Source organism: Sorex fumeus, unplaced genomic scaffold (assembly GCF_029834395.1).
Source record: "Sorex fumeus unplaced genomic scaffold, SorFum_2.1 ptg000232l, whole genome shotgun sequence".
In the NCBI taxonomy this organism is placed as follows: Eukaryota; Metazoa; Chordata; class Mammalia; order Eulipotyphla; family Soricidae; genus Sorex; species Sorex fumeus.
Window position 1 is genome coordinate 875,266 of NW_026606289.1, and position 13,929 is coordinate 889,194.

Below are 13,929 nucleotides of genomic sequence, written 5' to 3' on the forward strand. Positions count from 1 at the left end.
CCAGCCTGCAGCAAGTCATGTGCGTGAAAGGTGGGCCCCAGCCATGAGGACAGGGCTCAGGGTCTGCTCTTAGGGGACTCTGACGGTTCACGGCGGGAATTCTGCCGTGGGGCCAGCTCGGGCCCCAGGCCTAACGGGGAACACTGAAGAGCCACCCAGGCTGAGCTTTCCCCAGTGCCTGCCCCGCCTCCCCACCTCAGGACGCAGCAACCGATGATGCAGGCTTCTCCCAGATGATCCCTGCACAGCCGGGAGGCAAAGGCCAGCAGGGCTCTCCCTTGTCCCCAGGGCCCAACTGCTGACATTTCACATTGGGGCCCTCCTTGCCTGTCCCAGGGCCTCAAGATGCACAACCCCTGGGGAGAGCCCAGGAGAACCAGCAGCCTGTGCTCGTGCAGCTTCCTGAGGCGGCGTCCAAATCCACTGTACTGTGGGGCCACAGGTGGGCCGCGGGCTGCCTGAGGGCCCAGAGCTCCCCTCCACTGTGACTTCCACTCATGGGGCCTGTGTGCACCCCTTCTTCTCGCCTGTCCTCCACGTCCTGCCATCCCCCACACCTTCTGTCCAGGCACTCCCACGCCACCTCCTGATCCTCCTCAGCCCTGAAAGATGTCTGCTGTCACCCGTCACATGCGCCTCCCTGGCCCCTGCTCTCAGCAGAGCATCCTGAGTAACCCCTATGAACAAAAACCAGGCTGTCCCACGTCCCCCCACACTGTCTCCCCCACGCCCCTTTCCCTTGACATCATTCTCTTGCCCCCCTCTGCACCTCAGGACCTTTGCACCAGCTGTTCCCTCTGCTGAGCCAGCCCTTGATAGCGTCTCCTCTAGCACTCCAAATCTCCGCAACACAGGTCACGTCCACCCCTAACCTGTCTGTTCCCTTTCACTGCCCCACAGAAGACCCCTGATGGGCCCCTGGGGCTCTCAGACAAGCTGACAGCTGGCTAGCCACCTACAAGGCCCACCCACTCCCTTTTACCCACTCTCTGTTCCAGGCCCCGAGTTCTATGCAAATAGTGCTCATTCCCAGGGGGCTATGGCCCTGCCCTCTTATCTTCTGGGGAGTCCGGTCTCAGCTCACCTCCCTGCTGCCGCCAGGTCAGCCCAGGTCTGCCTTTGCCTTACCCCAACTCCAGGCCCACAGGAGCCAGCACCCCGAATTTGGGGTGACAGGCTGGCGCTGGGCGCCTAGGCAATGATAGAGGGTCCACAGAAGGGTGAAGGGTGTGGCCAATAGTGCCCTGCTCGCCACTTTCCCTGGCCTGTATCACTCAAGTCTGCAAGGCAGGTGGGGAAAAGAAGGGCCGGGACAGGGAGGCAAGCAGGGCCGGAGGCAGAGCCCCGTAGAAGGCAGAGAAGAGTGCAGGCAAGTAGAGCAGAGCGAACAAAGCGAAGTCTCCAGAACACCCCGCGGCCAGCCCCCTACCAAGTCCTCCCTGCACCCTCATCTCCCCGCAGATTCATAACTCCAAGGCAGTCAGCCCCTCCTGCCCCCCTCGGAGCTCCACAGCCTCCGGCCTCGCCCCAACCCCAGCCCAGAAGCTCTAACACGTTCTCAACACAGCGACCCAGGAGACCCTTGGGTATGACTCCTGATCTGAAAGGGACATGAAGAGGTGTTTCCAAGGGCCCCAGGGTGCCTGAAACATGGGGCAGTGAACAAGGGTCCCTGTTATCATGGGACTGGTTGGCGGCCGTGACTGACAGATCTGTTGTGTGCGGTGGGACATGGTGGGACTCAGCCTTTTGGTGCACTGAGACTAAAGAGGATCTGGGTGCGGTGATCCCACCCAAGGCCTGGGCTCCCCTCCAGGCTGCGGGTGCCCCTGAGGCATCCTGCTTCTACTTCAGGGCCAGGCCTGTGGCCGCTGTCCGAGTGTGTGCACAGTCAGAGTCCAGCCAAATGGCCAGTGCCGCTGAGAACCGAGAAAGGCGCCTCGCCCACCACAGGCTGAAAGGCCGGAGCAGCAGCACCACCCACAGGGCCACGGTGGATGCAAGGACTTCGCATTGCCAGTGAAGATCCCCCACCCCACCCCACCCCACCTGTGCCATCCCTTTGGCCAGCATCTCGGCCGCTGCCCACTGCATACAGGTAAATTGAGCAGAAACCCGTGGCTGGTTGCATCTTGGGGTCCTGACACCCCGCTGGGAGGAGGGATGCTGAGTTCGCAATTTTTGTGTATGTGGTCAGTTCGGAACCAGGGTGGCTGCCACACACCCGGCCGGGGGCGGGACTTCTCATCACCCCAACCCCAGAAAGTTAGGTGGGGACCAGGGGAGGGGACCAGGCTGAGTGATGGAGGAGAGCCCGAGACTGGGCACAGTGGTGAAAATGGCAACGGCATGTGGGTGGACATGGCAGAGGAGGCCTGGGGGTTCAGAGTCACCAGGAAAGGTGGGGCAGGCACACATGTGGCCCGTGGAGCCCCAGGGAGCACTGTGTCACGCTGCCTGCTGGGCTCCGTCCTCCCCAGCATCCAATGTCGCTGTGCCACTGCTCCTAGCATTGATGCTTTGTGGGTCTCTGGCCTAGAGAGTGAAGTTCTCAGCGGGACACGTGGAACGAGGAGCACTGGCTCTCCAGCTCCTGGGCACACAAGGCTTTCACCTAGGGCAGTATCAAGTGGTCATGGCGCTTCCGTTTCCGGCTGCTTCTGCACAATGCTGGGCACTCTGCCCTGACCTTCTCCCTGCAGGGTGCAGGCCAGGGGCCAGCCCCAACTCAGCCGCCAGGCCTCCTCAATTTGTCCGCTGTGGATGGGGGCGCCAGTGGCTTGCTCAGGGTTCTCGCAGCTCGGAGTGGCTACTCCCTGGGAACCCTGGTTTCACGGCTGGGTCCTGGCGAGGATCGGGACATGTGCCCCGGTACTTACCGCACCACGTGCTCCTGGAGGTGCAGGGACAGATGGCTAGGAGCCGAGGAAGGAGAGAGAGGCTTCCCAGGGTGGGACATAGGGGGTGTGGGGGAAGAACGTAGCCAACAAGACCCTCGCTGGTCCTGGGCGGGACGCATCAGAGCTGGGGGCCAGGCAGAGTGGGGGCTGTGTCAGCCACCTTCTCCCCAAGTCACTGGATGGTCAGATGGAGAGACAGACAGACAGGAAGCGCAGAGAGACAGATGGCAAAGAAAAGGAGAGGGATGGATCCTCGTCCCTCATTGTTCTTTGTTCGTGGGGGTGGGTGCTTGGGACATTCTTGACTGGGACCTCCTGCAGGCCTCTGCGGTGCTGTGACCCAAAGCTGAGGGACCCCCGTTGAGTATACGGTGGGCTGGTCGGGGAATGGCCTGGGGTGAAGGCGCAGGGGACACGGCACCCTCACCCCTTCCCTAAAGGACCGCTTAAACCAAGAGGGAGGGGCACGCCCTACCGGGGACCTCTCACCAGTTCCTAAAAAAAAACCAAACAAACAAGAAGACGACGAATAAGAAGACAAGATGAAAGAAAAAAGGGGGAAGAAGAAATCACGCAAAAAGCACTTGGCAGAGTCCGGGGCGGGGCCTTCTCGGAGATGGGAGCTGCCAGCTCACTGAAAGGAAAGGAAAGAGGCAGAAGCGGGGCCGGGGGCAGCTGTCCGTGTGCTCTCTGGCAGCCTACAACTTCCCCCTTGTCTTCGTGAACAGGTGGGGAGGGGGCAGTAGGGAAGCTTCTAGATCTCTGGGACAGCCCCCAGGCTTTCTTGCCAAAGTCACTTTGCTCCCAACTCGGGGCAGAGGGGCCAGTCCCTGCCCCACTTCTTGGAGAAGGAGAAAGCGTTGTGGGGCAGGTCAGGAGCAGACCTTCGGTCCCGAGGCCTGTTTGGAAAGAGCAGACGAAGTGGCGCCGTGCCAGCAGGGGTCCCAGGGGACATGCACCGTGCCCTGCGTTCAGCTCGGGAGGATGGGTCCCCTCTAACGCCCTGTCTTGGGGCAACAGCCACCCTGGGGACCCGCTGCCTTTGGGAACCACCTCGGGGCAAGTTCTGGAAGCTGCTGGAATCCCCCAGTGGACGGCGGCCGCGTTTCTCTGCTGCAAAGGATGTAGATCAGGCACCTGCCTCCCCTTCTGCCCACGGAAGGCGCCCTGGACCCACGCACACCCTGCTGCCCCCCTGCACACACCCGGTCCCGGCCCCAGGTAGCACCGGAAGAACCCTTGGAACGGCACACAAGGTGAAGGAAAGAAGCCCAGCGACAGGCGTGCTCAGTGAGCACGACACGGGATAGAGAGCAGGATGGGAGCCGCGCTGGCGAGGGGCAACATTTCATCGGAGACTATGGCTTTGGAGAGACACACCGTCTGGGAGGGGGCTGCGCGGGGCCACGAGCGAGCGGAGGGAGCGAGACTGGAAAAAAGAGAAGGAAGATTCGGGCGGGGGCGACTCTCCCCCCCCAGAGGCCATTTAAGAGCAAAGGGAAGTCAAGACTCACTGCCAGCGGCACTGGTGGGATTGGCAGCAGAGAGAGTTACGGGAGGAGGGCTAGAAAGATTGGTTACGTCATGGAGCTGGCTGAGGACCGAGGACCGGCGGCGCACAGCGCCCTGAAATGAACCGCTTCTCTTGAAGGTACTCACTACCTCCATCTGTGGGAGAGAAAATGAGATAAAGGTTGGCTTGCACAGTTGTCCCCTCGAGGGGCCATACTGGGTCAGCGCCAGCAGCCTCGGGCCACCCCGACGCTCTCTGGGCAGCGTGGGGCTGGGCATGGCCGTCGAGGGCGGCAGCAGGGGTTAGCTGGGGCACACAGCACACCGTTAGCAATGCCCCGCACTGCCCTGCGCGGTGTGGCCCCTGGCGGGCCACTCAGACAAATACCTGAGTCGGGTCAGGACTGGTCAACCTGTTGGCTGCCCTGGCACGCCTGAGGGACAGGACACACCCCCGTTAGAGAGAGGGATGGAGACTCTGCTCCTTGGTGGTCCCCCTTCCCAGCTCATCCCGGTGCAGCTCGTGAGACTCCTCAGCGAGTGGGAGGGGGTCCCCCAAAGCACCTCCCACAGCCCTGTGGGGGACAGGGGCGGCACATTCTTGATTCTTGCCTTATGGGCCACACGCAGCGGCCCTTGGGGCTTTGTGCTCAGGGGACCATATGGGATGCCGGGGATCAAACGGGGTTCAGCTGCATGCAAGGCAAGCATGTCATCCCCTGTCCTCCTTCCCTCCCTCCCTCTCTCCCTCCCTCCCTCCCTCCCTCCATCTCTCTCTCTCTTTCTCTCTCTCTCTCTGTATTTCATGCCATACCTGGCAATGGTCAGGACTTACTCCTAATTCTGTGCTCGAGATCACTCCTGGAGGTGCTTAGGGACCCAAATGCAGTGCTGAGATGGAATCGGGCTTGGCCTTGACCTCTGTACTGACTCTCTGGCCTGGCTTTTGGGACCCCCATCCCATTTGAAGGGGGTCAAAGGGGAAGTGGGTCTTCAGAAGACAAGAACGCGGAGAGAGCCCCAAACACCTCCTGAGGCCACCATTGGCATAAGAGGCCGGGATAGGGGGATGAATCAGACCCAAAGAACTGGGCAGAGACTGGTGGCCGCCTGCTGTGGGAGCCAGTGGCCCTCTTTGGGGTTTCAGCTAAGAAGGCACTACTGCTCACGGGGCTCTCGGTAGAAAGCAGGAGCCATGTGCTGTTCCTGCTGGGGCCTGGCTTCTCAGCGTGTTCAGCCCCCAACCCAAGATGAAGATGGACGGCATCGCCAGGTCAGCTCCAGCCACTTTCAGCCCCCACACCTCGCCTGAGCTCTGCCACGTTACAGGGGTGGCCCGGCCCATGATGTCCCAGATGGACATCCTCCAGCTTGTGGGTGACAAAGGAAGGGAAGAGCTTTCCTGGCCTCGAGGGACACCCGCATACAACGCCTGTCACCCCCTCCCCAGATGCCCCCCAAGCCCAGTGGCCGAAGCCGTACGGATGGAAGAGCTGCGCAGCGGGTTTGGCGACAGCGCGGGCGGCAGTGATGAACTGGGTAGTGGTTTGTAGGGCTGGGTTGCCTCCACAGGCACCCCATTGGCGGCGTCTATGACCCAGGGGACTAGGTGCTGGTCTGAGGAGCTAGAAGTCTAGGGCGCTGCCTAGAAACCATTTCTTTAGATGGGGGCAGGGCGCACAGATCATGTGGGAGCCTTTGGGGGCTTTATTTGCCCTTTTCAAGTCTGTCTTTTGATTGGAAAGGAACAGATGCTCAGAAAAACCTCGCGTTCAGACACGTTCAGTGTTCCTGACTTTTGTTGTGAAGCCAATGGGACATGGTCACTGTCCCAGAGATGGGGCATTCAGAGAGGACGTGTGAGCCCTGGGTGGGCGTGGGGGGTGGGCCCCAGGTTCTCGCATCTATGTGAGCAGTGGAAGTGGTGGGAAATCCAGTGTCCCTGTGAGCACACAGGGGTGCCCCATCACCAGAGGTGGGCAGGGGCACTAGAACAGCTCCCTCCACCTTGGGGTGCACCCCTGGAAGCAAAGAGGCCAGCAGAGGGATAAAGCACTGCCCCCCCCCCCCGCCTTCCAAGAGGAGTAACAAAAGACAAACTTTAGTTTTCTGGGGCCAGCCTGATGGGACCCCAAGCTCCTCGTGGGGTGCTGCGGCTTGGGAGTGTCCCTGGTCTTCCTGCTCCACCTGAGGCTAAGAGCACAGACTTGGGGTGTGGGTCTCAGCTGCCAGGGACCAGGACTGCTCCTTCTGCACGGAGACAGGTGGCATGAGCACCTCAAGGGACCGAACTGGACAAAGGCTTCTGGTGTAGGTGGGAACATGGGGGCTGTGCCTGGCGCTGTGCCTGGGGAGGTCTCAGGGGCGTCCTAAATCCCTGGCTGCATACCCCAGGGGAGAAAGAATCAAGGCTGGTCCTGAGCCGAGCCATACTACGGGCAGGCTGCAGGGGGCAGCAGCGAGCTGAGGCAGCCGGCACCTGGATGGGTTTGTGAGGGGAGCCCATGTGGGCATGCCGCTGTGTCAGGTGCATAGGGACATCGGGAACGGCCTGGGCTGGCTCCCAGCTGCTGTTGGGACAGTGACGGCGCAGGAGTCGGGGCTCCTGGTCAGGTGCAGGAGGTGGGAAGGATGGAGGGACTGGAAGCTGATGGCCTTTACCGGCTCCCCTGCCCGGCTAGACCCGGCACCCTGGGCTCTGTGGGCTCTTTAGCAGAGCAGAAAGGGTGTGGAGGGAGGGCAGGACGCCAGGCAAGCAAAGGGGAGCCGCAGGCCGTGAGCCGAGAGGGAACAGCAGAGCCGCCCGCACGTGAGGAAGCGGAGGGACGTGCGGGGTTGGCCCAGCCTAGCAGCGAACAGGACAGGCCCAGAGGCAGACAGAGAGCGAGGATGGAATGTTCTGGCAAGGCAGTGGGCTGAGAAGAATTGGGGGCGGAGAGTGAAGCCAGGAGGTGCTCTGGCGGGGGTCCGTGGCCCCTGGCTGCACGGCCGGAAGCCAGAGGTTTAGATGGCAGGAAGGACAGCCCCTAGCGCTTGAATCCACTTCCCAAGCAAAATCTTGCCACAGAACCCACTGGAGCACCCCATGATCGGGAGCTCACCAGAGCCAGTAGAGATGGGCAAGGAGCCCCGAGGGCACTTCCTGCCGCTAGGGCAGGCGGCCCAGCAGGAGGAGGCCAGCAGAGGGTCCCTGCGCCCGACCCTCTGCTGCTCCTGCTCAGAGGCACCTCCCCGTGAGGGGTGGGGGTGGGGATTGGGGTGTCTCCCTGTAGGCAGCCTACCTGCGTCTGGATGCGGTTGAGGCCCCGGAACCAGAGGATCTGGCCTCTGCGCAGCTCGCGCTCGGCATGGTCAATCTCCTCCTCACCCTCTGCCAGCTCCTCATCCAGCATGTCGTCCTTGCCTGGCCCATGCCCCGCTTCCTTCAGGCACTTGAGCTGGCTGCTGGGGATGGTGGCAATGACCTGGGCATGGGCACAGGATGTGGGCAGAGTCAGGACAGACGCACCCCCGCTGCTCGCCATGGCCATGGTCCCTAGGTGCTGACACACAGGACGCAGTGGCCATTCCTCTCTGTGTTTCAGGGACTGCATGGGCCCTGGGCAGTGACGATGTGGGTTTGCAGGACCCAGATGGTGTGCAGGACATGCCTAGCCTAGGAGCACTCTTGGTGGACAAATGAATTGGGGGGGGGCGAGCTTCCATAGCCCTTAATCTGAGGGCTGCGGATGGTGTCACCAACAGGGATGAGTGTGACTGGGGCAGCCGCCTAGATCCTGCCCTTCCTTCGGCCACTCCCCAGCCCGATTCCCCCAGACCAATAGCACAGCCTGCAGTGTGCTTGCCTTGCATAAAGCGAACCCCAGTTCAATTCCTGGTATCCCATATGGTCCCCGAACCCCCACCAGGAGTGACCCCTGAGCACAGAGCCAGGAGGAAGCACCAGGTATGGCCCTGAAACCAAATCAAAATACATACAACCCTTGTTTGGCTGTCCCAAACTGCAAGTCTGAGTACAGTAATTTGCAGTGAGTCTAGAAAGGTCTTCATGACATTGTCTGGAGGGAGCAGGGGGGAGGCTGGATAATGGAGGGTGAAGTGGGGTGGTGGGATCCGCCTTGGATAAAAGTTGGGGGACACGTTCTGCTTGTTGGCTCAAAGAAGGGGGATTTCCAGGGCCTCAAGGCTGAGTTTGGAAAGGGAGCAATGGGCCAAACAGGGGCCAGACAGAGGAAGTTGCCTTGTAGACCTGCAATCCTTCGCACAGAAGAGAGGGGTTTGCACGGTCATTCCACGTCGGTTCTCAGGCCCCCCACTGCCAGTATCGGGCACATGAGCTGACCCGTAGGCGAGGGCCTGACGTCTGGAGAGTGTCAGTGGCCCAGGGCACCCGGAAACAACGCACAAACTATCGTCAAAGATACTTTATTGCTACACACAGGAAGCGGCCAGGCGAGGCTGAACTCGGTGGGTGACAGGGTGCACCTACGGCAATGCGGTGATGAGCTGGAAGGGAAGGTGGATCTGTATGTCCCATTCCCACAAGGCCCTTTTCCTAGGGCAGCCCCCGAAGTTCCGTCTGGTGCAGTCTGAGGCCACCTGGCTCACGGGCAGCGGGTCGCAGCCCTGGAGGGTTCGTGGGCAAAGCCTGGCCTGGCTGCGCTGGGCCGCCGATGCCCGTTAGCAGAGGCAGGGCTGTGGCCGGCTGGCTGAGGGCTGTGCTGTGCAGCCTGCTGTCAGCATAGGACAGGAGGAGAGGTGACAGCACACGTGCTATCCCAGGTGCCTGGAAGAAGGAAGCTTCCAGAGGACATTCAGGGACAGAGCAAGATGGGAGTGATTGGGAGGGAAGGACAGGAGGATGTCTCCAGAGTCATGGCTAAATTCCCGAAGCACCAGAGGGAACTCGGAGCAAAGCACCTTGGGAGTTGGGGATAAGCCATGGAGCCCATAGGGGGAGCCAAGGAAAGAGACAGTGGGAGTCCGGCAGCGGCCAGCAGGGGGCAGTCAGAACATGAGTGGTTCATTAGTAGCCTGGCCTAGCCAAGGGCCACATATTGTGGCCTGGGAGGCAAGAAGAAGTAACGATGGGAGGGAGACAGCTGGAGGAGAAACAGCCAAGCAGGGACCAAGACAGACATGGCTGTGAAGATAGTCAAGGATCAAGCAGGCTGAGGCCCAGCAGGTGACCACAGACAGCTCATGGCTGTGCCTCAGCGGGAAGATGGAATATTGGTGGATTCTGACTGGGGGCAGTTCAGTGCAGGCTGGGGTGGAATGATCTAGAAGGATACAACGGAAGTGGCAGAAAGGGGTGATGAGTTATTGATGGTTCCGGAGCAGGACATCCAAGGGGACCTCAGTGGAGACAAAAAAGGATGGAGGCTTCATCCTGCCCACATGGCTTGAGCTGGCTCTGGCACTGATGTCACAACTCAAAGAGCTGTGCATGGGCACCATGAGAGCACAGGGACTCCATGTGGCGACCAGGGTGGGGGTGACAACTGTCAGTCGGAGCCTTGTACCTGGCATGTCCCCAGAGCTGTCATAAGGCCAACACTCACCTGACCCCAGAGCAGCTCCCCAATACCAACGAACAGACACCAGAGCCACTGCTCCGTGGACAGCGGGGAGCAGCTGAAAGGCTTCCCGCCAAACTGGACGATGATGATCTGTGGGGGGGGGAGGGGAAGGACCCACAGCCTGAGCCCCTTCTCCTCGGCTCAGTGCACCCGACCTCCAGGCCACTATCCCTAGCCCTGGAACTCGCCAACCTCGCACGCCCTCGGCCTGCCTGGAAGACCTCACTGAAGCCCCCCCGTCTCCAACGCCACCTGCCATGTGCTTCTCGGTACCCCATGTCCTGGCAGCCCCCCTCGGGGGACTGAGAGGAACCGGGAAGCACGGTAATGGGGAGTTTCCAGAGAAGCTTCGGGAGCATGGGTGGCCCACCTGGATAGCAAAGGTGCCCAGCACGATGCCGCAGAAGATGGGGTTGCTGAAGACGCCACGGAAGACGTTGCGCTCGCCGTGGATCTTGCGCGCATTGATCTCGTTGAAGAGCTGCATCAGCACGAACGTGTTGAAGATGATGGTGTAATGCTCGGATGGCGGCGAATGCAGCGGCGCGTTCCTCCCGCTGTCGATGTCAAAGAACAGCTCCCCTGCAAGCCCGGGGCATCAGGCCGCAGCCACCATCTCGCCAGGCTGCCACCAGTGCCCCCAGTCCGAGGGTGGGGAAAGCAAGGAGGTCAGCAGGCTCTGGGCCCCTGAGTGGCCTGGCTGGGGCAGCAATCCCAGTGGCTGGCAGGCAATGGCACCCCCGTGCCTCCTGCGATCCAGGGGTGCCCACAACAGGGGCCACAGACCCACATACCTGCAACTCAGATGCCCAGCATCAAAGAACAGTCCTCAGAGGCCAGGCAGGACACAGAAGGCTCTCCAGGAGCAAAGGGCCCGCTCACTGGCCTCCCCCAGCCCCTCTTCTCTGCCTTCCCTTTGCCCCTTCTCTGTCCCCCCACTTCCGGCTGAGCACTGTGCTCAGTGTCTCCTGGAGAAATGTGGGGTGTAACTCCATGGATGGGGCTGCAGACACACAGAGAGAGGGCCTTGGGGAGGGAGGGCAGGCGGGGTCCTCGCAGGGTTGGGCTCCTGAGGCCGCTGCCTGGGACGTACCCACGAAGAGCAGCGTGAAGATGATGGTGAGCTGGTAGGCAGCGTGGCCCACAATGTTCTTCATCATGGTGCGGGAGATGAGCGGCTGGTCCCGCCCATATGGCTTCCGCAGCAGCAGCGCCTCGGTGGGTGGCTCTGTGGCCAGGGCCAGTGAGGCAAATGTGTCCATGATGAGGTTCACCCACAGCATCTGCACGGCTTTGAGAGGCGAGTCCTGCAGGGTGTGGAGCCCGTGCTGTCTGAACGGGGCCGGCCAGCCGCGGGGCACACGTGGCCAGGGTCACCCCCAGGAACCCAAGCACCCTGGGGGCGACTGTCTCCAACACCATGCAGGAGTGCGCACCCGATGCGGATCAGATCTGCTGCTTCGGAGGCGGGGCTGGGGCTGGGTCTCCAGTTGGGAAGATGGAAATGCACTGGAACTCAGGTGAGGCCGTGCACTGATGGCGCTCTTGCAAGGGTGGGGGACATGCAGAGTGGACACCCCGCTCTCGTCCTGGCCCTCGGGAGGGCCCCTCAGCCCCAGCTCTGGGCTCCCCCCAGAGCTTCCCACTCACTCCAAATTGGGGGTTGACCTCATGGAGGCCACCGCGCCCACCTGCGTGATGCAGGCGCCTGTGAAGGCCACGATCACAGCCACCACGTTGACCGTCAGCTGGAACTGCAGGAACTTGGAGATGCTGTCGTAGACATTGCGGCCCCACATCACTGCTTTGACGATGCTGCTGAAGTTGTCATCGGTGAGAATGATGTCCGAGGCCTCCTTGGCCACGTCGGTGCCCGCGATGCCCTGGGGGATACACACATGCCTGGGGACCCCTTCCCTGGTGCCCTGCCACCCCTCCAGTCCAGTCTTAGCCACACTCTCCACTCCTGTCTGCTGTCAAAGGGAGGGGGCTTTGTGACAAAGACCCACCCATGCCCCATGGCCACTGCCTGGCCGCAGCCCTGGGTTTGGAGCACCCTAGTTTTGCTCTCTGCAGCTCCTCCCTACCCCACTGTGTCTGGTTCTGGAAAGGACTGGCTTCATTAAACGAGTGAAAGGCACCCCATTTCAGTCAGTGGGGAGCAGGGCAGGCGGAGTTCCCCCTTTCAGCAGCCGAGCACAGCGCCCTGCAGAGTGCCAGGACTGGGCAGCAAAACCAGTTCCGTGGTGGTCAGGGACATGACTCAAGTCATGGAGCACATGCTCGGCGTGGGCAAGGCCGTGAGTTTGATCCCTGGAATATCCCCACTCCCACCCGTCCAGTAATGGCCCAGAGCAATTACCCAAGACGACCAAGAACCACTTTCGTGCGCAGCAGAACCAGCCGGAAGGTGATATGGGGCATCACCCATCCCACTCGGGGTCTCAATACTTCAACTGCAGTAGGACGAGGTGAGGCAACCGCAAAAGGACCAGCCCCAATGACATCCCAAATATCTTTTGGATTTGGGGACCACACTCACTGGTGCTCAGGACTTACTCCTGGTTCTGTATTCAGGAATGACTCCTCGTGGTTATCAGGGGACTCTGTGGTGCCAGGTATCAAAGCAGGGTCGGCTACATGCCAGGCAACTGCCATACCCTGTCCTACTGCTCCAACCCCTGTGTTTGGTTTCGATTTTTGGCAGTGCCAGGAGCGAACCCAGGGCGTCAGCATGAGCTGAGTGCTCAGTCCTCTCTCAGCCTCTGAGCATCTTGGACTGCCTGGCAGAGCCCAGGAAGGGAGCCCTGGACAGGAAGGTACTTGGCTGACAGGCATGTAACTCCCCGTGCCTCTTACCATGGCGAAGCCCACGTCTGCCTTCTTGAGGGCAGGCCCATCATTCGTGCCATCCCCGGTTACGGCCACCACTTGTCGCTGGTCACCACTGGTGCTGTCGATGATGCCTGGGGCACAGAGTGGGGCTGCCAGTTGCCCTGTGGCTGGGTGGGGCACTACTGGGGGCAACCCTGGCCCCTCTACCCACCGCCACCCTAGAGCTTCCACACAGGTGGGCTTTGGTTGGAGGCCCTGGGCCCAGGAGTGCGCTGGGTGGGGCTCAGGTTTCTGCTCGGAGGAGACCACAGCCTCTACCAAGCAATGCCAAAAATTTGTTATCAGGGAAGCCTGGCCTGGCATGTTGGCCTGTGAGTGGGTCTCCACGACACCCATTTTCCTGTTGGAAAAACCGAGGCATAGGAAGGGAACAGTCTGTGGCAGCAGCTGGTCATGAGCAGAGGCCCTTGAGTCTGGGGTAGGCCCCAGCCCTCTGCTGCACTGTGCACAGGCCTGAGGTTCCATTACCTTTGACCAGAGTGTGCTTGTCGGTGGGGGACGATCGGGCCAGGACCCTCAGCTTGGGCCACACCTTATCCAGACGCTCCTGTTCGATCTGAGAAGGAAGAGCAAGCAGCTCGGAGCCCCAGGAAGGTGGCAGCCGGCCAGAGGGAGGGCTAGCAGCCGTGAGTGTGGGAGCGGGGAGGGGGGCGGTGCGAGGGTGCGCAGCGGGCGGGGGCAGCTGGGCAGCGGTGGGGGGTGGTCCTCGGGCGGGTGGCAGGGCGGGCGGGCAGAGCAGGGCCGTGGGTGAGAGGAGGGGAGCGGCAGGCCAGTTGGGCTGCAGGCACCGGGCGGTGGCGGCCAGTACCTCGCCCTTCTCGTTGCGGATGCGCCGGTTGAACTCCTTGCCCTCCAGGCACAGGAAGTCCTCTCCGGGGTGGATGATGCCGCACTTGGCGGCGATGGCCCGGGCCGTGTTGATGTTGTCGCCGGTGACCATGCGCACCGTGATGCCCGCACGCTGACATTTACGGATCGCTTCCGGAACCTGGGAGAGACCAAGGGTGGTTGGGGCGAGAGCAGGGCCGTAGGGGTGGGGG

General features: G+C 61.4%; 1 protein-coding gene across 4 annotated transcripts in view; it reads right to left on the bottom strand.

Moving 5' to 3' along the window:
- Positions 1-13,929, bottom strand: part of ATP2B3 (ATPase plasma membrane Ca2+ transporting 3) — a 37,715-nt gene that overhangs the window by 2,615 nt on the left and 21,171 nt on the right. For 2 of the 4 annotated variants that reach the window (XM_056108681.1, XM_056108680.1), the window contains 9 exons: positions 13,698-13,877; positions 13,358-13,445; positions 12,854-12,960; positions 11,686-11,877; positions 11,088-11,301; positions 10,365-10,576; positions 9,977-10,084; positions 7,694-7,876; positions 4,415-4,568 (listed from right to left, as the gene is read on the bottom strand). In XM_056108681.1, coding sequence (XP_055964656.1) covers positions 4,415-4,568; positions 7,694-7,876; positions 9,977-10,084; positions 10,365-10,576; positions 11,088-11,301; positions 11,686-11,877; positions 12,854-12,960; positions 13,358-13,445; positions 13,698-13,877 — 1,438 coding nt within the window. The remainder of the gene's footprint in view (positions 1-4,414; positions 4,569-7,693; positions 7,877-9,976; positions 10,085-10,364; positions 10,577-11,087; positions 11,302-11,685; positions 11,878-12,853; positions 12,961-13,357; positions 13,446-13,697; positions 13,878-13,929) is intronic. The other 2 variants (XM_056108679.1, XM_056108678.1) reach the window with 1 other exon arrangement.